Source organism: Pieris napi, chromosome 2, assembly GCF_905475465.1.
Source record: "Pieris napi chromosome 2, ilPieNapi1.2, whole genome shotgun sequence".
NCBI classification, from domain to species: Eukaryota; Metazoa; Arthropoda; class Insecta; order Lepidoptera; family Pieridae; genus Pieris; species Pieris napi.
This window is the reverse complement of record NC_062235.1, coordinates 8,155,055-8,178,677: the sequence shown is the minus strand read 5'-3', so window position 1 is coordinate 8,178,677 and position 23,623 is coordinate 8,155,055. Positions and strand designations below refer to the sequence as shown.

The 23,623-nt window shown below is 35.9% G+C and overlaps 3 protein-coding genes across 5 annotated transcripts; 2 read left to right on the top strand and 1 right to left on the bottom strand.

Annotated features, from left to right (window-relative positions):
* The first annotated feature begins 2,051 nt into the window (after positions 1 to 2,051).
* LOC125057019 (serine protease gd-like) lies at positions 2,052 to 10,465 on the top strand. 3 transcript variants are annotated; one of them, XM_047660436.1, is made up of 9 exons: positions 2,052 to 2,376; positions 5,223 to 5,388; positions 5,575 to 5,682; positions 6,610 to 7,054; positions 7,561 to 7,772; positions 7,928 to 8,083; positions 8,370 to 8,485; positions 9,001 to 9,145; positions 10,180 to 10,465. In XM_047660436.1, exons 1-9 carry the CDS (start codon positions 2,167 to 2,169, stop codon positions 10,395 to 10,397), a joined length of 1,776 nt encoding a protein of 591 aa, XP_047516392.1. In that variant the 5' UTR covers positions 2,052 to 2,166; the 3' UTR covers positions 10,398 to 10,465. The 3 variants fall into 3 exon arrangements, with proteins under 3 accessions (XP_047516392.1, XP_047516407.1, XP_047516399.1); XM_047660451.1 differs by having other exon boundaries at positions 2,053 to 2,376; positions 6,682 to 7,054; XM_047660443.1 differs by having other exon boundaries at positions 2,053 to 2,376; positions 6,676 to 7,054.
* Positions 10,466 to 11,487: 1,022 nt separating this feature from the next.
* Positions 11,488 to 13,492, top strand: LOC125057043 (N-glycosylase/DNA lyase). The gene is made up of 6 exons (XM_047660475.1): positions 11,488 to 11,983; positions 12,050 to 12,388; positions 12,473 to 12,584; positions 12,661 to 12,831; positions 12,965 to 13,159; positions 13,397 to 13,492. The coding sequence occupies exons 1-6, from the start codon at positions 11,895 to 11,897 to the stop codon at positions 13,469 to 13,471; spliced, it is 981 nt and encodes a 326-aa protein (XP_047516431.1). The 5' UTR covers positions 11,488 to 11,894; the 3' UTR covers positions 13,472 to 13,492.
* A 176-nt stretch (positions 13,493 to 13,668) lies between these two features.
* LOC125057039 (N-chimaerin) lies at positions 13,669 to 16,833 on the bottom strand. The gene is made up of 8 exons (XM_047660462.1): positions 16,665 to 16,833; positions 16,392 to 16,593; positions 16,076 to 16,306; positions 15,604 to 15,830; positions 15,209 to 15,460; positions 14,866 to 14,997; positions 14,110 to 14,218; positions 13,669 to 13,873 (listed from the first exon to the last, which is right to left on the bottom strand). The coding sequence occupies exons 1-8, from the start codon at positions 16,696 to 16,698 to the stop codon at positions 13,705 to 13,707; spliced, it is 1,356 nt and encodes a 451-aa protein (XP_047516418.1). The 5' UTR covers positions 16,699 to 16,833; the 3' UTR covers positions 13,669 to 13,704.
* Between the last annotated feature and the right edge of the window lie 6,790 nt (positions 16,834 to 23,623).

Here is a 23,623-nt window from a genome sequence, read left to right as displayed (position 1 = left end):
TGATGACTTTTATGATATAAATTTGTTTTTGCGACAAAATTGAATAAATACATAACGTGAGGAAACTAGGTAACTGAAATTAAAACATATATTACATATTACATAAGCATTATAAACTTAAAGTTACTATTATTTTTAATTGTTCATAATTTAATTGCAGGTGTGTCAGAGAAAACTATAACAAGAATTACAAACGAAGGTATAACAGCGGCGTGTACTTCGAAAAAAATTGTAACCCAACAATTATGCAATAAAACTCTGAATAAAAAATTGTATTGCTTTTCTTTACCCTACTTTCTCATCATTTCCCTGTAAGTAGGTAGAACACCGCTAATATAAGTAAATAAAAATATACTTTTTACATATTACAGAAATATTGTTTCATCGAAGTATGCAGAAAATAATATTATTTGTTAAATTACATCTGCTAAATGTAAATAAAATAGGTAAATTTTTTACTCATAAATGGCAACATTACGTCATGCGATTGCAGCGCCGCGTCTGGGGGACTTCTTTCATGAAAAGGACTATAAAAAGAATAATAAGTCTAAAAATGCATTGGATCAAGTAGAGTTCCTACGAGGTATACGTTTCTTTCCAAGCAGCAAGTTGTTAGTAACTAGCATGTTAACTGTATAATTTTTATATTTAGTTGTTTGCCTTCACAATGTTTGATGACAGAGAGTTTGTTGTTTCAATAAACATTTGGTTTTGGCATTTTGTCCGGATGAAAATTTACTATTATTGTGGTGCCTGTGGTACTTAAGCTGCGTATAAATTAAGCGCGGCAAACCATCGAACATTGGCGCGCGCGGCGGCCGCGCTCTATGTAGACGGGATCGCACGCGCGGCGACTCGAACATTGCCGCGCTCGAACGTGCCGCGGGTCGATCCGCTCGCTGTCGGTTTTTGAGACCGCATCAAAGGAGCTTACTTTACGTTACTAGTTGGCTCGCGCGCAGTTGGGACGGTTATAGTTTTGGTGATTTGGCTCGCGCGGCGAATACGTAAAAAAGGGTGCGTACATATATAAAGTTGGATTTAAATATTGATGACAAAGCTATAACTTATAAAGTAACTAATATGACAATTATATATTAATTACATACAAAAAATGGGTGCGTGTACTTATGTACGCGTGTAAGAAGTTATACTTCTCTGGCATTATTAAAAATAGTTTTTGATTGCATGCAAATAATTAATTACATACAATTAAATAATCAAAGACTGGAAAAGGAGTCATTATAGTATAATGAAAGCGGCAGCCGCCCGAACACGCGCGTCCATACTCGCAGGTTTACAAGAGTGAACTGGTCTGACTATCCGCCGCGGTCTGTTCGTGATGGATCGCCTGCCGCGTGCGGCAGTCACGTCCAACTAAATTTATATCTACATATTGGCTCGCGCGGCAAATGAACGTCAACTCTGGTCGAACATTGGCTCGCGCGGCTGCAGCGCTTAATTTATACGCAGCTTTATTCTATGGCCATGCTTGTAAATATGATACTGCTAGGCTTAAAAGTAGCATCGAATGAAATCAAGTAAGTCTTATAGTTTTAACTTTTGATCTTTCATTGACAAGAAGCTAGATAGTAGTATAATGAAAAAAATAATAATTAAATAAATTGTTTAATACTTATTTTGTATATCTTTGATTGTATGACACTGGTATTATCAAGACTATTGTTAAGTGTTCATATAACTCTGATGTAATTAAATAGCTACAAATATATGTATTTACTAACAATTAGGTATATATTATACCTAGGTTACGACTACAAATTATAAATATCTAATTATTTCTACAAAATAGCTTTCACCATCACATATTAGAAATAATATGAATAATAACTTGAGTATTGAGGCAATTATTGATGCACGTTTTTTAAGTAATAAAATAATGTGGTTACTATTTTAGAAGTTTTTCATTGATGAGTCAAAGACTGTCAAATAACCACCAAAAATACCCTCGCTAATATGTATAAATAATAAAAAGCGGGTTTTAGATTGGTTTACCGCGTCATAAAAAAAACTGTTGTTCAGACAAGAAATAACCTTATGTCCAGTGTAAGTCGGTCCAAGGTCTTGAAAAGACGTACTAAAGCTCTTAAATTTATATAAAGACGATACCTATTTAAATTACCGTTATTATTATTAATATTAATTATGTCTCGAGAAAGGAACATAGTGTTCTTAGCGATATTTTTTGAGTTCTTATGTGTGTGTGGTCAGTACATTCAATCTCCATGCCCGAATATTTTTGAATATAAGTCAGATAATTCGGGACCTTATGGTGAAATAAATTTGCCTTCTATTGGACAAGTGACGTCGGTAACGGTAAAAGTTAATTTGACAATTGCCGCGAGATTACCTAGTGTGAGTATTAAGTACCTACTTTTTATTTACTTATTTAAAACTATTGTGCCGCCCCGAATTTGCAATTATTGTGTTGCACTAAAAAAAACGTGGTTGAAATTGGCGGATAGAGATCGATCTGTTACTTTTTATCCGATGATTAACGTCTTTATGCATGCCAAAAATATTTTAAATTCAAATCTCGCAAATATACCGTCGCGTAAAGACCGCGTTAGAATATGAGTCATAATATTATTAATATTACCCAGACGCGTATCTCAAATATTTTTTTTAACAAATTTAATTACTTAATATATGTATAGATATTAGCAAGAAACGCATTCGTTGATGTTTTTTACCTGACCAGTTAAGGTGACATTGGTCGAAAGGCATTAGGCAGTCTTTCTGTTGTATACCTTTTTTTAAAAATTGGTATTGACTTTAGTTTCTCAGAATTATTAAAGTCAGTCATGTCTGAGTTGCCCACCCGTCGATAAGAAAATTAGTATGTAACACTAGATTCAGCGGATTAAGATGAAGATCTCAACAAACAACTATATACTATGTTTGCTTTGCATGCAGATAAATATTGCTAAGAATGTTTCCTTATATTAAAACTGGTTTAATTATAAAGACTAGAAAATTATTTTTTTGTTACGCCTTAGACAACCGAGTAGTTTTATAGTGAGAAATAAAAGTATAATACAAAACGTAGTTTTTAATTTTGTCGGCAGCAACAAACGGTTCATTCATAATAGAATATGAATGAAATATGCTATACCTAACTAAATCTCAATATTTCTTAAACTTATTATATAACATGAGTTCAATCTGTTTTTTATAGTATTCCTTACAACACAACAAGGAAAAATCTTTATAAAACTCACAAGAACCTGTGTTTTTATATAACATCGGCATTATTATTACATATTTGAAATATTTGCGTAAATAGCGACGCGACGGTGAGAATTCCCACTCTGATTTATCTGCGTCACACTATGTCGCGTGTACACTTGTAGTTTATAGGTGATTTTCATAAGCGTACTGTCTGCCGTAGGCAAACCTGTATCAAGTTATAAAAAAATAGCCACATTATTGGCAAAATCAACCAAGAAGAACGTAGGATACTAATTAAACTTAACAAATAATATTGGTATACCTACTCTTTCATAAAAAAAGTCTTTGACGATCTAAGCGATTCTATTCAGGGTCGTATTACAAACTTGTTTCGTTCAGTTACATAGAAACAAGCTGTTTTTGTATTATGTATATAATTTTTCAACACTTGATTTGTGTTCAGTCAGACTGATTAACACATAAAAACAGACATACACAAAAGGTCTATTCCGTCGTCTTATTAAAGCGCCATAATTACAGACAATTCGTTATTAATATCGTCTCCAGCAGATAAGCGGATGTAGATGTATCTCCAGGTTCAGATTTTCTTCGCCACTTCACTTTTTCGAAAACTTAACGACAAGTCTTACAAAAATAATCGATGGTACATAAACTTCTCTAATGTGGGATACGGAACTTAAAAAAATTAGTTACTGACATATGGTAGCTTAGCGCTCTTTATAATAAAAGCATTTATACCTAATTAAAATAATTGAAAGTCATGTCTTACATCTTTATTAACCTGTTTATATAAGTTTGCCTACTTACTATTAGAGCAAACAATACCATTACTGTTCATGTATTAACTAAACGTCTTTGGTGAGCACTTAATAAAGTGTTAAAGGATTTCATAAGCATCGACTCTTTAAGTTAATATGCATTAACTTATGCTAACAGTAAGTTATGATAATGATCTCGTATTTTCCTCAACGGGGCGGGCCCCTCGATCATCGCGGCCAAGACAATGAACTTGTAAGAAACCTGTATCTGTTGAGGCTGCAATATGCATGCTATTTAAGTGAAAGCTAAGTAAAATTGGCACACTTTTTTAATTTATTCATTGGCATCTCTTTTTTATACAATTTTAATTTGTTAAGACATAGAATGACTAATGATAAAGTAAACTGAGTTTTAGTTCTCATGTAGTATACTGTATAATATAAGATAGGTATCTGAAAGTTCCATTCATATTTTTTAACAACAACTTATGAATATGATCCGAATTAAGCAGTAGAACATCGTGCGAACAAATACGAAATTATATGAATATGATAAAAATATTTAATTTAAGTGATCTAATAATATAATGCAAAATAAAGGAGGTGTTCACAAAAAATAATATATTGTAGCATTGTATATAATCTTGACGATGTCGGTTTTCAAGTTACTTAGTTAAGAAAATAAAAATATCTTACTTTGATATTCCTATATCATGATTATAAAATTATAAATAAAAACATATACTTGTGTACATATCCAAGTAGAGTTACAGTTATTAAGGAATTTACCACTTTCGAAAATCATTTCCTCAGTCGATTTAAACTTAGCGATTCTTGTACTTGACCCTTATAGAGTCACGGAAGAGTATATACTATCATCAACAAAATATACGTATGTGTATATATAAAATAACATACATCATATAACATTAATATGCCAAGCAACGGGTTTTGATAAATAGCTACATATGTATATATAATGAGATCTTATAAAATAATCCAAGTCGATTAATTTCTTAAGATTTTTATTATAAATTAAAGGACTTGGGCCTCCTGTGGCGATACGAATAAAATATCCAAAAGATCGCTATGGACCATGTATACGTATGCCCAAATTTAATATGATAGCTGTAAAGTTAGCTTTTGTATGTGTGAATTATATACAATTGAATATGATTCTATCACCCATTTTGGTACATTGTGCTGTTTTCTTGCTATTTTTAATTATGTATGCTGGAAATTTACTTTCAGAATTATGTAGGCAACATTCAACATAATGGCGGAGAACTAAACCTCCTTCAAGACTATAATAGCGGGGTTCCTTTGCAATATCGTGTGAATTTTCCTGTCAGCTCGCCTTTACCGAGACTCACATCAATATCAGCTAACGATGTCCCGCTATGCTTTGCATCTGGAGGTGGGTTATATCTAATGTAGAGCTCAATAATTAAGAGATTGAAATAACGTTTGTCGAGTTACATGTAAATTGTAGAGTTAAATGCTTGGTGCACTCGTTGGTAGTGAAATTTTGACACTGAATTGAAATTTAATCGACACATGCTTTTGCCGTCATATATTTTATTAAAAGTTATATGGTTTATAGATGTCCCAGGTCCCGGTCAATACGTGACTACAGTTACTCTGCAGCATTCATTATTTCTCCGAAACAACTTCAATGGAATTGGTTCACCTCAACCCAGTTTTAAGCCAGGTATGATTTTGACACGCATTTAAAATGTTTCATTTGATATGAAAAACCTGTTTTTCAAAACGGAACGTTGCCTTGGATTGAAATTTACTAATCTTCGCCCATAGTCTTACCTTTATTATGGAAGGTGGTAATAATATTATAGGAGTGACGGATCAACTGGCTTGCGATTCTGTAACTCACTTTTCGAACTCTCACTATATAAGGAGGGAGCTTGTAGTTTACTGTTTATCAGAATGCCAAATCGTAAAATAACTGCTTCACGACTGATTTGAGTGCGACCGCCGCTGTGAAAACCGCTGTGCGAGTTCGAAAAGTGAGTTACAGAATCGCAAGGCAGTAGTTAAAATTATATGTGCTTGTCCGGTAGATCGTTTGGTGAAAATACCTGTATCCCAAAACACATAACCAAATTTAATGTTCTTAATCTTTTCCGGTTTTTCGATTTATTTGGGCAACATTCGTTACTAAATTGCGATCATCCTTTGAAATCTGAGCGTTAGAAGTTGGCATCTCCATTTTATTACAACTCACTCAAGCGACAACAAAGATTTGGTATGCATGTAACATCCCAGAGAAACAGGTTTTCTCATAAGCCATAAGTGATATTTTCCGTATACTGCGTAGTTGTTGGAAAACCCAAAGAAAATTTATTGACATATATTCGAGAACAACGAGAATTATTTTAACCTAGACTAGCGTACATATGCGGTTTCATTTACAGTCAATCTGCAAAGCTTAAATAACGAAACAACACGAAACGCGTAGTAAATTATAATCCATAGTCAATTTCATGAATCCTTTCGATTACTTTTTGATAATTACATATAATACGTAGTACCTCCTAAACATTTCACTCTTCACCCTGGGAGACGGACCCATGATCTGCATAAAATTGTCCTGAGCGGTACAAATCAAATCCTATTACAGGTGGACCACAAAACGTACAGTTCTCACGCCCTCCCTACCGTCAACCTAATTATGAAGTGTATCAAGTTTTAGAACCGGCAAAGCCAGCGCAAGTGCCACCTCAAGTGTATCCCCAAGATGTTTACCCTCAAAGAGTCCCCGAACGTCGTCCACAAAACGTACAGTTCACACGCCCTCCCTACCGTCAACCTGATTATGAAGTGTATCAAGTTTTAGAACCGGCAAAGCCAGCGCAAGTGCCACCTCAAGTGTATCCCCAAGATGTTTACCCTCAAAGAGTCCCCGAACGTCGTCCACAAACCACGAAGCCACCAAGACCCCCGCCAGCATATTCCGAGCCAGAAGTTTATAATGACTATCTCAACCAAAATCAGTATTCAAACGAAGATGTTAGGCCGATACAGCCCGTTACGCCTCCTAGACGTACACAAAAGCCTACAACTAGGTAAATTTATAATCAATGTATTTTAAATTTAAAACAAATTGTGTGGCGTATCACATGTCTGAGCAGTGTTGGCCTTGTGACTTCCGCATGCGACTCTGAGGTCATACCTGATGTCGTAGGTTCGATTCCCGGCTGCACGAATGGACTTTCTTTCTATGTGCGCATTTAACATTTGCTCAACGGTGAAGGAAAACATCGTGAGGAAACCGACATGTCTTAGACCCAAAAAGTCGACGGCGTGTGTCAGGCACTGGAGGCTGATCACCTACTTGCCTATTAAGACTTAAAGAGGTAGCGCCACTGATTTATTTTTATCACGTCTGATGCAAAAAGAGTAGTTAGTTTAATTGATAACACTGAAACAAACAATAACATTCTAAGCTAAAAGGATTCTATTTGTTTAAAGGCATGTATCAAAAGTTATAGAATTAGATAATATTTCATATCATTACAAAATATCAATTACAGCCGAATTTATAATATTTTTCATTTTACCATGTTTTCAGACCACCGCCAGCTCCTGAACCGTTAAATAGAGACGAAACCGAATCCAAACAATGTGGCGTGTCGTCAATTAACACTGTGCCCCTGATATTCCAAGGCAGCAGTTATCAGCGGGGAGAGTGGCCTTGGCTTGTTGCCATCTACAAGAAGAGAGCGAGCAGCATTTCTTACATATGTTCAGGGACATTGGTTTCGGATCAACATGTGGTAACAGGTAATGCATACTATTTTTAGGCAAATACATTTATCCGCAAGTTCTTTTAGGTGGTATACCAATCTTTAAAAATTATATTTCATTTGGGAAATCAAATAAGATTAAATTTTGTTAGACAACGGGAATTTAATTATCTTTATAAAAAAATATTATAGCGGCACATTGTATGCATGGGCAGTCCAGAAAGACAGACATAATCGTTAAAGTTGGCGTGTTTAACTTGGAAGACGATTGGGGAGACGATACCACAGTTACCAGGAAGCTGAGTGACGCCGCCATACACGAGGGATACAATAAGACAACTCTTGCTAGTAAGTAATGATTTTAACAATAATAAGTTGAGTGCGAGATAAACAACTTCCTTCATACATTTTTTAGTGTTGCAAAGTACATCTATTATTACAAACTTCCTTGCGTGAATATATGTTAACTTTGAATTCATATTTATTGATAACAATTATAATATTACGTAATCGATATTTTAAATGGATAATTCTCCCTGGATTTTTGGTCCATCTTTGTGACACGTTTGAATCCTACTAAAACATAAATGGGATTTTAGATAAAAGTTCATGCTTTAATAAAATTATTTTTTAGATGACCTCCTGGTAATGACATTAGAGCGAGCTGTGACTTTTAACACTAACATAAAACCAGCGTGTCTTTGGAGTGGAAATACGGATCTCAACAGAATAGTTGGCACCACAGGTGTGGTAAGATAATTCATACTACCTATTACGTATCAAGAAAACGAATATTTGTGTATTATTAGAATTTCAGCTTCAATTCAAATAGGTTTCGCGCTTGAGTGTGCAATTAAACTAGTAAAGCGCTTTAATGTTTCTGGTAAGGATGAGCAGTTTGTTATTACAGAATTATGAAAAGTTTTTTGGGGTAAAAGTACCGTGAATGTAATGTTACATTGAAATCTCACGAAATGTCAACAAGTTAAACATTTTAACAACTTTCAAAATTAGAATAAGTACTGGCTAGTACAGCCCCTCTTTGAACGTAATACACATAAGCCTTAAACAACTCTTGTATGTTCTGTAATAGCGCAACAACTCTATAACTCTTTACGTCAGATTGCATCTTTTTCTATAATCTTTCCATATACCATATGAGTTCAGGATGGAATGCCATATACTTAAACTACTAAGTCTCCTCTTTGCCTTATAAATGAGCATTAGTATATAGCATAATAAATAATCTTGTGAGTTGTCACTAGGTGGCTGGTTGGGGAGCGAATGAACAAGGCGCTGGCGGTACTGGCGAGCCTCTTATGGTCCGTATTCCAGTTGTCAGCACAAAGGAGTGTCGAGCTAGTAAACCAGAATTCCACAGATTGACATCACAGAAAACTCTATGTGCAGGTATGTTTTGCAATAAAAAAAATATTGGTTGTTTGTAAAGTAGGTTTACGATCGAGATGTTTACGTGATAACGTCTTATTGGTGATATAAGTTTTTGGGAAGTAAGGAATTAATGAAGATAACAATTTTTTCAAATTTTAAATTACATCTATCGTTTTATTCACACTTTTGATGATAAATTTCGGGTGTAAAATGACAAGTTTACTTATTCGACTATGATATACATTTTTCTTCATACATTCACGGAATGACTGGCAGCGCTCGAGATGAGACGGGAGATCGGTCCATCTCTCTCTCGTTATACCTGCGATCGCGCTCGTGAGGTTTTGGTGTGACACAAGTTTCTGAACATGTCACCCGACTAAAACGATTTTAAAGACGTTATCACGTCAAAAAAATTGCTTATTTGATGCTGGCAAAAACACTGAAAACGAAAATATAATTTATCATGTCTGACCCTGTGGACTAAATGTTGATTGTTTTTGGTTTTTATGTTTCGTATGTCTATTATAATAAATTACCAGAGATTTATTAAATTCATTCTCGTCATATAAATTTAGGTAAATTATTCGAATCACAATTCTAGGCCGCAGATACGCACATAGTTCGGTCACATATGTCTGTTAATCGGGATAAACTTGATGCCGTATTTAATTCGTAAAAAAATCACGCTGGTTTCATAACCTATAAAAGTAAAATAAATGGCGCTGCAACCTTTTAAAGTCTGGGCCTCAGATTTTTGTATCTGTTTCATGATCAGTTGTCAACCTAATAGGAAAGTAGGTGATCTTCCACACACTTCTGACACACGCCGTCGAGTTTTTGGGTCTAAGCCAAGCTGGTTTTCTCATGATTTCCTTCACAAATCAAGCGAGCATGTTAAATGCGCACATAGAAAGAAAGTCTATTGATGTACAGCCGGGGATCGAACCTACGACCTCAGGGATGAGAGTCGCACGCTGAAGCCACTAGGCCAACACTGTAATCACGTAAAAATTAATAGGTATTATAATTTGCTGTGCTTTTTCTTTCAGGTGATAAGAAAGGATCCGGGCCTTGTTTAGGAGATTCTGGTGGTGGACTTTATATCTTGGACAATGGTCGCTGGAAGTTACGTGGTGTTGTATCGCTAGCCCTCCTTTCACAGAATGGAGATGCGACTTGTGATCTTAATGAATATGTAGTGTTTACTGATGCTGCTCAATATCTTCCATGGATTAAAGATAAAATGTCTAAATTAAGTAGTAATTAACTTATTATTAAGTTATTTTTAGATAGGCTTGCCATTTTATTATATATATTTATAATATTAATAAACGATTAATTTAAAATAGCCTTAATTTAATTTATTTATATTTTAATAAGTAAAATAAAATTTAAAGGAAAATCGGCAAACTGCACTGTTATTTTCTACATAAGTGTATAGGTAGGTACTATACAACCAGAGTGTAGCGCAGGTAGCGCCGGACGTATCAGTTATTTACAACACGAATCAAATACAGGTAGCTAGGAATCAACGAGTTACCTAAAAGTACGTAAGTGATTACTGTGGAACTAACATTTACGTTTTGTGTCCTAAAACTGGGAACATGGTCAATTTGTCCTTACGGTAATGACGGTAGGTACTGCGGGGATGTCAAAGTTCAAAAATATGATTATACCCGTTACATTTAACTATGTTCCTGTTCTATTTACGTATTACACCCATCTTTATGTTAAATTTTTCTTAATTTTTAAAAATATGATTACAAAAATCCAAAGGAAAATTGCACATGAATTTTTTTTTCCTGACACCTCTTGTAGTAGGTCAATTAATACAAATGTTATAAAAAATTTCTTTAATACTTTTAAATTTGATGGCAGTTATTTTTCTTTTGTTAAAAAGAAATATCTTTAATAGAGAACGCAATCAACAAACTAAACCAAATATAAACTCCAAGCCTGGCTACAGCTTAAATATCGAAAAACAATAATTTAATCCGAACGAATATTAATGGCTAAATAATGTATGAAAAGAAAATGACGAAAAGGCAAAAAATTGTCTGCCAAGAAACGTTAAGAAAAGTTGAATTTGAAGAAAGAAAAGTTAAGAAATAAAAAAAACTACGGGTTGCTCTCCGGGAGTGCCGGCACAAGTGAAAACTTGTATATCAATGTTGTGCGTTTTTGATACTTTGGAATGGTTAGGGAATTATATTGCACGAATTGCTTTAATTATCAGTATAAAAGTACTATGATTTATGTGGTAGAATACCAAATCACTTCTAAGTTCTAACCGAATTTAAAAATCGATATATTATATCAAAATCGATATATGTATTTTTTTTTGTTGACAACACTGTTACCGACTGTCATTTTAGCTCGACAGTATTCATCTTGATATTAACTATAAAAATATAAATTGTTTAAAAAATTATATTAGTTCGCATAACCACCACGCCGATTATCTTTTCTATCATTGTATAAGTGATATTATGTTTGTCCTGATAAAATTAGTTTCAGTTATTTTGCCTTACATTGAACTACTCTTCAATGTTCAGTAACTGTCGACTGTCGAGTGTCAACATCTGACATCACTGCGTCCGTGCGGCGTTTTGGCTTTTGGCGCGCATTCGCTCTTAAGCGTCTATTTGTTTACATGATATTTTAATTAACTATCATCAGTGCTAGGGGTTATTTTTTTGTGAAGTATTATAAAATAGTCTTGTGTGTTTGAAAACAGAATTTAACATAGTCCTTATGAAATAAAATGTTAAGTCCAATGTCGTGGAATAAAATTCCTATTAAAAATCGTGAGCTTCAACTGATCGGTACATTAAACGGAGGCCAAAGTTTTAGGTAATGCTTCCATGTAAACTCAGCTATATTTGAAATCTTAAATCCTAAAGTATCACTATTTTCCAGGTGGACTTTTGACAGAAATGAAAATATATGGACTGGTATTTTCGCAAAAACTGTATGGAGACTCCAAGAGGAAGATGATTGTTTGAAGTACATAGTTCTTGGATCATTATTAAAAAAAACAGATATGGAAGGAATCAGGCATGTGGATGTTTACAAGAACTTGTTACAAAAATATTTCCGTCTGGATGTTGATTTAAGTAACTATTATAAAACATGGTCAGAAAAGGATGACTTGTTTAAATCCGCTTGTGTACAGTTTTATGGGATTAGAATGTTAGCTCAAGAGCCAGTAGAGAATCTATTTTCTTTTATTTGTAGTCAAAATAACCATATATCAAGGTAAATTCAATGTCAATAGTATAATAATAAAATGTTATTATAATAGTATATAATAGAATAATAGTAGAATCTAAACTATTTCAGGATATCAAGTATGGTAGAAAAGTTATGTACACATTATGGTGAGAAAATTTGTGAAGTTAATGACATATCATATTATTCTTTTCCTGATGTAGATAAATTAGCACAGCCAAAGGTAACAAGAATGAAATTGACTTTATTTATACTTTGGAATAACTAGGATTAACTCAATAATAATAATAACAATCTAGGTTGAGTCACAACTTCGAGAACTAGGATTTGGATATAGAGCCAAATTTATAAAGAAATCAGCTGATCAAATAGTTGAATGGGGTGGTGAAGAATGGTTTAAGGGTTTACAGGTAAAGATGTATAAGGATGCTAGAGCAGAGCTTATGAAGCTATGTGGAATTGGACCTAAGGTAAAAATATCCTAAAAAATACTTTGTTTCTTGCTTACCTCTTGGATAAACATACTCCATGATACTTCATACATGTTATTATAATACTTATATACAAAAAAAACTTATAGTTGTACATTAATTTGCTTTTCAGGTTGCAGATTGCATTTGTTTAATGTCATTAAATCATTTAGATGCACTGCCAGTTGATACGCATGTTTACCAAATAGCTGCTCAAAACTATCTCCCTCATTTGAAGGGTAAGAAAAGTGTTACTGAAAAAATTTACACAGAAATTGGTGATCACTTTAGAAGTTTATATGGAGATATGGCTGGCTGGGCGCACACGGTAATTTTGCACCTATTTGTTTTCATAATTAATCTTAAAATAAAATTAGAAAGTAAAAAAATCTTTTCAATTATTCAGAAAATATTAATTATTAAGTAAGGGATAATATATCTTTTTAATGTTGAAATAAATTTTGAATTTTGTCCAGTGGTTTTCAAGTTTATGAGTTATACAAAACTCTCCTTTTTAAAATATGTATAATATAATATATAGTAAAGAGTTTACTATTATTTACAGGTGCTGTTTTGTGCAGATCTAAAGAAATTTCAACAAAATGATGAAGACATACCTCAAAAACGAAAGAAAAGGTAACAATAAAAACTTCCATATGAATACATGGTTTTATTTTCTATTATTGAGATGCTTATATAGAAGTGATATATTTTATTAATAGTAAATTGTAAAATAATCCTGAAATTCTTACAAATTAATAAAAATTTAAGTGGATACTAAGTCAAAATACTTTGACAACTTTAAGATCTAACTACAATGTAAAATAAACAATATAATTTATTTGGTATCAAAGATGATAACAATTATTGAGACTATTTATTATTATAATATATTTGTGGGCAATATTCAATAAGGGCTTGAAGTGCTCGAATTTCAAAAGACAAGTCAGTGATTCCAGGGGGTGTAGCAACTAATGTTGGAGCAAATACTGTGCTAAGGTTGTGTGCAGACATCTTATTTACTTCTGCATGTTGAGATACTCTGTAATATTATTATTTTTATATTACTTTTCATAATGATAAAACATAAATGGCTAAGTGGAGCTTATTTGATTGAATTGCATTGTGCTTAGACGATAGTAATATTTCATTAAAAATATCTGAATTTCTGAATAACATATAAAAAAATAAAAAACAAAATGTAATCTATATGCAAATCCTTTATATATCACAGATTACTTTTAATTTCCAATCTAATTCTCTTGGGTTTTCACTCACCTATGTAAATGCTGGACCATGTACTGCAAGCAGTTAAAATGTGCAGATGGCAAAGAATCCAGACACTCTCGTAACGCTGATACTTGAACAGTCGGTGTTTTCTTCATTTCTAAAAGTAATAGAAATTATTTCATACCAAGGGATTATTAATTAATTTTTTACATTAATTATAGAAGATAAACTTCAAATATTGGGCATGAAAACGAAAGCAAAGCTACAACAGGCATATACATTAAAAAATTAGGCAATTAAATTGGTAGATTTACCAAATGTTTTAAATCACGTGAATTATCTTTTTCTCTTGAAGAGAGAAACAAGAAACACATCAGTCCTTTTTTACGTTTGGGTAGTGAGGACCAACATTAATTGTAATGCTCCTCTAAACAGATCTCTATCTGCAGTAAATGTCGCTTTGAGTACATACGAGGCTGATCCATTTTATGAATGTCATGTTGTCATGTAAGATGCTGCAGCTATTGTTGTTCCGTCACCAATAATAACAATTGCAAAGTGGAAACATATTAAATAATTGCATATTTGTAATTCTTAATCTAGTTTATTTTTATTGTATAATTTCTTTTCTCTTTTATCATTTTAATGTTTCCCTTTAAATATTGTGCACACCTGTGATTGATGCACATGCATGTATAGTGTTTTTATACGTTATGTGTTCTATGTTTTGCATAGTCCAATAGCAATGAAAACACTGGTTGCAAAGAAGAAAGACTATAGTTTTATAATTATATATATACTTACGAATTGCTGTAATAAGTTTTGGATGGACTTCATAAGTGATGAGAGGAACTGGTAAAAGTCTTAAGTACAATTTGAGTGTTCCAGCGACCACATTTATATTACTGTATACACTTAAATCCGCTGCCTCACCATCTAATGAATATATCATTATATTACAATATTTTTTCAAACATTTGTAAAAATTTTATAAATTTTATGCTATAAACTTTTGATGCAATTAATCCGAGTGTTATTTTTAGTTAAAGAATACATACATACATAACATTTAATTAATTTGTTATAATAATCCCATGCTTATGCAAAGACAAATTATACTTATAAATTTATAAAAAATAAAACCTACCTTTATCAAACGCTAATTTCAGTGCTTCAATCTCATCTGCAAAGCCTGATACTCGATAAATACCCTCTGAATCTATTCCCCTACTTTCAATCTCATTAACACATTTCTTTACAACAAATGGTAAAGTGCTTGAATGAGCATTAAGTAATGTTGTCAAATCTATTCCAAATACACCTCTGAGTTTCTTTAAATCTGGAACACAGTGGCTTGGAACTCTTTCTGAACATTTTGAATGTGCTATAAAGCCACAATCTGAAAGTGAAACAAATCCATAGAATGCTTTTCCTTTTAAAAAGGACTTCACTAACCAATTTTTTTTAATTGATTTTGGCTCAGGTCAAACATGCCTTTTATTATAAAAAGAAAACTCAGTCTTTAGTGAAATCACACTTTACCTTCACATTTTACACCCTGGGCAGTAAAGCCCCACAAAAAATTTGCACAAAATTCACACCAATTAAGCCCTTTGAAGGTATGTACTTTAAAACTATGTGACTTGGAATATTTATATAATGGTGGTGGATCCTCTAATGTTGGTGTCAGGTTGAACAGTGGCTTGATAATTAGCTCTGTAGTTAATTTTTCAGCTCTTTGTATTATGGGGCTAGATTTGTTTGATGCCCTGTTGTAATAGGTTAGTTGGTCAAATAAACAATTAATAACTATGGTAAAATATGAAACAATGTTTAATTTGTAACATATAATATGAAATTAATAACATGATCAGTGATAACTTTTACTATACTTATTATATGAAGGGTCAATTATTCTGCACATAGTGCTACTATACACTTAAAGTCAGTTTAGCAGTTTAAAATGTAATAATATATCTACAAAATTAGCATTTATAATGTTGTTTGTACTTACTGATGCATTTGAGATAATGTTTTTAATTTTTTTCTGTTTAATGTGACATAAGGACTTTCAGTATAATTAGCATTTGAATTTATCATTTCAAGAATATGATGAGCTTTCAATTCCATGTGACATGTAATAAGCCCATCAGCAACTAAATCATAGATTGTGTCATATCGTTTATCTCTAATATAGTGGCTTCCATCATAGTATAACTTATAATGATGTATTTTATCATTAAATCTGCAAATCAATTTAGCACATATTAATAGTAATTTTGTTAATGTACTTTCATAGATTAGTAGAAGCTCCTGTTGAGTGATGTTACCTCCAAGTGAGTGTATAAAAATCATTAAATTCATTGCCTTTTCTTATAAGGAAAGTACCATTGGGCTCGTCTTGTAAAATAGCTGTAGCTTCCTTGTGTCCCATGATACCATGATATTCCTTACCATAAAACTCTGGCCGGTCAGGGTATTTCTCACAAATGATACGCTTTGGCTGTGGAGCTTCTATTTGAATACGATATACTGAAAATATACACAATAACAAAAAATAAAAAAGTACTTTCACAATTCATAATAATTGTATATACACATACACTCTGGCTTCCATATATTTTTCAGATTCTCCATTTTGAATAGCAATATTTAAGTTTTCAATTTCAACTGCAAATGTATTACGTTAATTATAATATCATAATAAATTATTGCTTATGTAGTTAAGCATTAAAGATTTAATAATAAACAATAAATGAAAATTCTGCGATAACTTGACAGCGACATGTGTAAACAATCAAGCAATTGACAATTGTTGAGTGGTGACATTTGCTGATGGCTTTTTAATTATTAGATTTTTTTATATTGTGGCAATAGTTTTAACCTAACCTAACCTAAGTTTCAAGTAGGAAATACAGGGATAAGCTTCTTCTTCTCTTCTTTTAGTGCCTCTCCATTACTGGAGGTTGGCCGAATCTTGAAGCGTGTCTTCTCCTGTATCAGATGCAGCAACTCTTCCGCAGTTGCAATACCCGTCCATTCTCGAACGTTGCGAAGACATGATTTCTTCCTCCTACCAACACGCCGTTTACCCTAGATTTTACCCATTATAATTAATTGAAGGAGGTGGTAACGGTCATGGCGCAACACGTGGCCCAGGTACGCAACTTTCCGTTGTTTAATGTTCTGCAAAAGTTTTTCACATTCCACATTCCACCTCGTTTCAGTACCTTCTCGTTAGAGACCTTCTGGATCTAGCTTATTCGAAGCATGCGACGATAGCACCACATCTCAAATGCTTCTAAACGCTGGCGGGTATCTTCCTTAATTGTCCAAGCTTCACAGCCGTACGCCGTACATAACAATTGGCCATATGTAACAAAGGAGAAGTTGGACTCGGAGTTTAATGGTCAAGTGACGGCAGCACAAAACTTTCTTCATTTTGTTGAAAGATCCTCGGGCAATTTCGATTCCAGACCTAATTTCCTGATCAGGGTTCCACTCGTTTGTAACCCAAGTTCCCAAATACTTGTACCTATTGCCGCACCCGTTCCAACATTACTACAGCTACGGATAAATTAGGACCCAAAGTGTCGTTTCGAGAAATGACCATCACCTTCGTCTTTACTGCATTAATAGTCAGACCAGTCAAAAATAACTTTAGCACGTGGCCCATAAGACTAATTGCACGATATTCGTCGCATTTTCGAGCGTTTTTCTTTTTCGGGAGGGTAATAAACGTAGATTTTAGCCATTCGGTTGGAAGGTCGCCTATGTCATAAATGTGATTGAATAATTGTTTCAGTAAGTTTATGTTCTCCGGGCTTCCAAGAGTTTTACGACCTCTACTGGGATGTTATCTGGACCTGGGGTTCTGCCCAATTTAGCCGATTTTAACGCATATAAAATTTCTGCTTTTATTATGGGTGGGCCAGTATCATTACCAGTTAAGGACATTGCGAGTTGTCTTGTTGGGTCTTCAAACATTTTTTAAATGTATTCCAACCATCTATCCTTCTTGGCCTCAATACTAAAAAGTAGCTGCCCGTTTGTATCGGCTAAGCTAGTTAAAAACAAAATATTATGTACATAACATTACATCTTAATATTATTGTAGATTATGAAAGAAGCTAACACATTATAATACAATAAAGAATAAAGCAAAAGACAGGAGATTTTAGTCGGAAACGGAACATGAAGTGATTGTAAGGAATTCAGAAAGGAGGTGCGGTCATATTGGGAACAAGAAAAGAAAATATGATCGAGGTCACCAATATCTTCTCCACACTCACAAATATTACTATCAACAATACGAAGCCTTGCTAAATGATAAGGTGTACAAACATGTCCTAATATAAGGATAGTATTCATATAGTTGGGGTGGGAAGTTGGGGATGGTGTTGGTGGGAATCGCTGATGGAGTGAGGTCAGCATTGCCTAGAAAAAGCCAAATAAAACCAGCTGCTGTGTTTTGTAGTGGAACACTAGTTTAAGCAGAACCCCGGCCAGTCCGAGTCATCCACGTCCTAGTCGTCCACCCTGGGACCTACTGCAGCCACGCTTTCGCGTGCCCACTACCTAGAGCTGCAGTTGAGCTGAGGATGCAGGGCAAAAGGCGAATATTCTGCGCCTTAAAACAGAATCTACTCACTAGGGAGGTAACCCGCATAAAACCGAGCTTGTCTGGAAGCTCTAAAGTGGCAGCCCCACTATCAGACTAGGGCACAGTGGGCTAATCTCCTGCTTGCCTGAAAAACCATCAATGATTCAAGAAACCGAAACAGTGAGAAACCGGACCGATCTTTTACCGACGACCTTTGGCATTAAATCACGGACACGAATTGCTTTTTGGAATGTAAAAACGCTTAGCAACGACACTCGACTAGCACAAGCAGAAGCAGAAATGCTTAGATACAATCTGCAAATACTGGGCTTAAGCGAAGTGCGTAGAAATGGTTTTGGCGAACTGAGAACGTCCAAAGGCCTAACTCTTCTATACTCCGGGAAGGAAAATGAGGATGACGACCTTGAATATGGTGTCGCTTTCCTCCTCTCTAACTCCGCAAAGAAAAGCCTTTTGGACTGGAAACCGATCTCAGACCGAATCATTTGGGCCCGTTTCAACTCAAGAGCCCGGAAGATCTCCATTGTGCAGTGTTACGCTCCCACCAACACGTCTGCGGAAGACACCAAGGATGACTTTTATAACACTCTAAATGCCACACTTAAAGGTATTAAGAAACAAGACATTGTGATCGTCATGGGGGATCTTAACGCAAAGGTTGGAAGCGAAAACAGCAACTGTGAGCGTAACATGGGAAAACACGGACTTGGTGCGCGAAACGAGAATGGTGAACGGTTTATAGAGTTTTGCCAACACCATGACCTGACCATCGGTGGGACACTTTTCATTCATAGAGATGTACATAAGTACACATGGAACTCCCCTGATGGCTTAACGAAAAACCAAATTGACCACCTTGCTATCAGTTCGAACTGGCGCTCGTCGCTCCTTGATGTCCGAAACCGAAGAGGCGCTGATATTGACAGCGACCACCATCTGGTTGTTGCCGAAATGCGACTTAAGGTTGCGGTTGCGCGACCAGCCGGTGTTCCTGGTAGGGCTGGAAGAAGGTTTGACGTCACTAAACTGCGAGACCCTGAAACTATGAATAAGTTCAGGCTTGAACTTCGTAACCGCTTCACAGGACTGCATGCTGACGATGACTCAATAGACGAAGAGTGGAAACGCATCAAAGTGGCCTACACAGAGACCAGCTCATTCGTCTTAGGTCACACTAAGCACCCGCGCGAGGATTGGATGTCACAAACCACTTGGCAGTTGATAAACGACCGTAGGGAACTCCACCTAAAACTGCTAGGAACCAACGACGAGCTACTACAAGCCGACCTCAGGCAGCAGTATCGACAGATTCGTAAGAAAATCTATCGCAGCTCGCGTAATGACAGAAGGTTGTGGGTTGACGGTATTGCTGACCACGCTCAAACTGCCGCTAACACCGGCAACATGAGAGAACTTTATAAAGCTACTAATATCTTGGCAGGGAAGAGAAGTCAGCGTAAGAAGCCTCTAAAATCAAAAGATGGTCAGCTTATCGTAACTTCAGAAGGGCAACTACGACGCTGGCGTGAGCACTTTGAGGAAACCTTTCGGCCCACAGCTTTGTCTACGTCAGATGCCCCGCAATATACTTCTCCACCACCCAGGCTACTTGACATCGACGTCGAACCACCCACACGTGATGAGGTAGCGAGAGCGGTCATGGGTCTTAAGACTGGTAAAGCACCAGGTCTCGACTTAATAGCTGCAGAAATGTTAAAAGCGGACTTGGCTACCACAGTCGACACGCTAACACCTTTGATTGGCAAAATCTGGACCAGCGAGAAGCTTCCGGAGGACTGGAACAGGGGCCTTCTTATAACTGTGCCCAAAAAAGGTGATCTAAGCCAATGCAGCAATTGGAGAGGTATCACCTTGCTCTCTGCCCCTTCCAAGGTTTTCTGCAGAATTATCTTGGACAGGTTGTCTGGAGCCGTCGAGCCTCTCCTTCGCATAGAACAAGCTGGCTTCCGGCCTAATCGCTCGTGTACTGACCAAATTAATACTCTTCGTATCATTCTCGAACAGGCATCAGAATGGCAGAGGGAGATTTATCTTACCTTTGTTGATTTCGAAAAAGCTTTCGATACGCTGAGATGGAGCAGCATATGGTCGCGACTCTCTAACATTGGTGTCCCGCCAAAGATAATTAACCTAATAAAGGCCAGCTATCGGAACTATTCTTGTAGAGTGACTCACGACGGCCTCGTTTCAGACGATATTCAAGTGCATGCGGGCGTCCGTCAAGGCTGCTTACTCTCGCCACTACTTTTCCTGGTTGTTCTCGACGGGATTATGCATCGCACACATCAGAACAAGCGCCGCGGAATAGAGTGGGGATTAACCAACATCTTGGAAGATTTGGATTATGCCGATGACCTATGTCTGTTAAGTCACACGCACCGCGACATGCAATCTAAGTTGGACGACCTGGAACGCGAGGCGGGAATTGCGGGACTCAAAATCAACACCCGGAAAACGAAAGAAATGCGTGTTGGAGTTGAGAACCGCACCCCATTGCGGATGGGTGTAGAGGACGTAGAAAGCGTTCAAAAGTTTGTTTACCTCGGAAGCGTCGTGTCTGAAACTGGAGGTACAGAAGAGGACATCACTTCACGCATTGCCAAGGCCCGAGCAACCTTTGCACAACTTCGGCCTGTATGGCAGTCACGGATGTTGACGCGTCGAATCAAGTTTAAAATATTCGGATCCAACGTCAAGTCTGTGCTGCTCTATGGGTGTGAAACGTGGAAGGTCACCAAAGACATCTCGCACCGACTCCAAGTCTTCGTCAACCGCTGTCTTCGCCGTATTCTGGGCATCTACTGGCCTGAAAAAATCTCTAACGAGCAACTTTGGGAGCGCTGCCGAGAAACCCCGATCAGCCAGCAGATCAAACGACGCAAGTGGAATTGGATAGGCCATACACTCCGAAGGGATCCCAATCATATTCCCAAGCAGGCGCTTGATTGGAACCCGCAAGGAAAGCGGAAACGTGGCCGTCCCAAGCAAACCTGGCGCCGTACAGTCGCAGACGAGGCAAAGAGAGCCGGAAAGACTTGGAGTGAGGTAAAATACGAGGCTCAAGACAGAACGCGATGGAGACTCACTGTGGACGCCCTCTGCCCCAACTAGGGGTTATAGGACATTAAGTCAAGTCAATTCATATAGTTCAGCATTAGCCACAGGGGTCGTCAGGCCGGCAAGTCAGTGGTTAGGCTGGTCGAGAATCCTCCTTTTAAGTCGAAGGAAGCGCACATCCTTCATCTACACTTATATAATAAATGAAACGTTTACACTAGAATTTATATACGCGCTATCTCAACACTAAATCCCTGAATGACGACATAAACTAGGTAGCTAGATACTTTGTATTCGAAATAGCTATTTCATTTAGTTTGTAAATAAATTTTCAGTTTAGACTGCCACTGTGTTAAGGAACGCGTCGGCGAAATATATTTTAATTATTTAGGAACTGAATGCTACAAATAAGATCATCCTATCGTAGGCTGTACGAAAATTCAAACCGGGTATGTATATGTAATTGAAGCCTCCTTGTTAAACATTCATGATTCAACTACAAGATGAGATAAATAGTGTACTAAAATATTTAAATTTATAGAATTTGTTTACAACTTTATATTACAAATATCTTAAATACACGCTAGATGACACCAAGGAACCTGTTTATAAGTGGTTCCACGTTCCTTACTAGGTATAATTGAATAACTTGAAGATACATCTTAATTTTGTTTTTTGCTTATTTTTATTTTATCAGTCACGCTAATAGCTATTCCCTTTTATTAATATATTACCTACCTTAATTTTACCATGGCTCACATTTTTGAAATAAACTACAAACATATTGATAAGCTATAGATATCAACTAGTGTCAGGCCGCAGGCGGCGATTGTGTCGGATGTCGGAAGGTCAGATTTCTTAAACGAGGAAGAGTTTTCCGCAAAGGCAATACTTCTGAAATAATATGTATATGCTCTAAAATACTCAGCCCAATACGCTTCAATCTCATACTGCCCTACCTCGATAATGTCTAAATTAGGAATTAGAGGAAAGGGTGACATTCCCGAAAGGGAGGAGAGGATTTCGCAATGACATTTACTAATGGTAGATAAGGTCTCGAAAAGTGAGTTACAGGATCGCAGGGCAGGCCACAACCAAAGTCACTCATCCCATTTATAATTAGTTTGAAGTAAAAACAATGGATAATATATATTGATTCACTCAATATGACTTTAATTGTTAACTCTAACTAAATACACAATATAAATTCCTCGATACAAAAAAAAGTCAGTCACTTTTGACTAATTTCGTTTTTATTCAATCATGGCGAATATTATGGAGTCGAAAGTTGATTGAATCACAGCATATTAGTTTGGCCGAGGGCTGTTACTCTAGCGGATTTATTAAATATTCTATGTTTTACGAATTATTTAAATAAAAAGCATAAGGCGTTCACTTCATTTTTGTTACGCAAAACATTGTATCGTCGCAATGTCGAAGCGTGACATTCCTTCTGGTCTGGCACTTGTGTCACATGCTGGTTCATGTCTGACCGGGGAGCACTGCGGGTGTCCTAAGCTCAACTCCGCAGGCACAGTGAAGTACTTGGGAGTCATGCTAGATTCCTATCTAAATTTCCAAGCTCATATTGACCTACTTGCAGGTAGAATTAGAAAACTGATTTATGTATTCAAAATTTTGAGGCACATTGCTAATAACACAATTATAAAAACTGTCTACCTGTCGCTAGGTCAATCCATTCTGAGCTATTCCATCTCTTCTTGGGGTGGCTCAGCAAAAACCCACCTTCTGAAAATAGAGAGAGCTCAGAGGGCAATACTCAAGGTTAGTGCCTCCCTTCCCTTCATTTGTCCCCAGTCCCACCACAGAGGTATACAGACATTGGAAGGTACTCTCTGT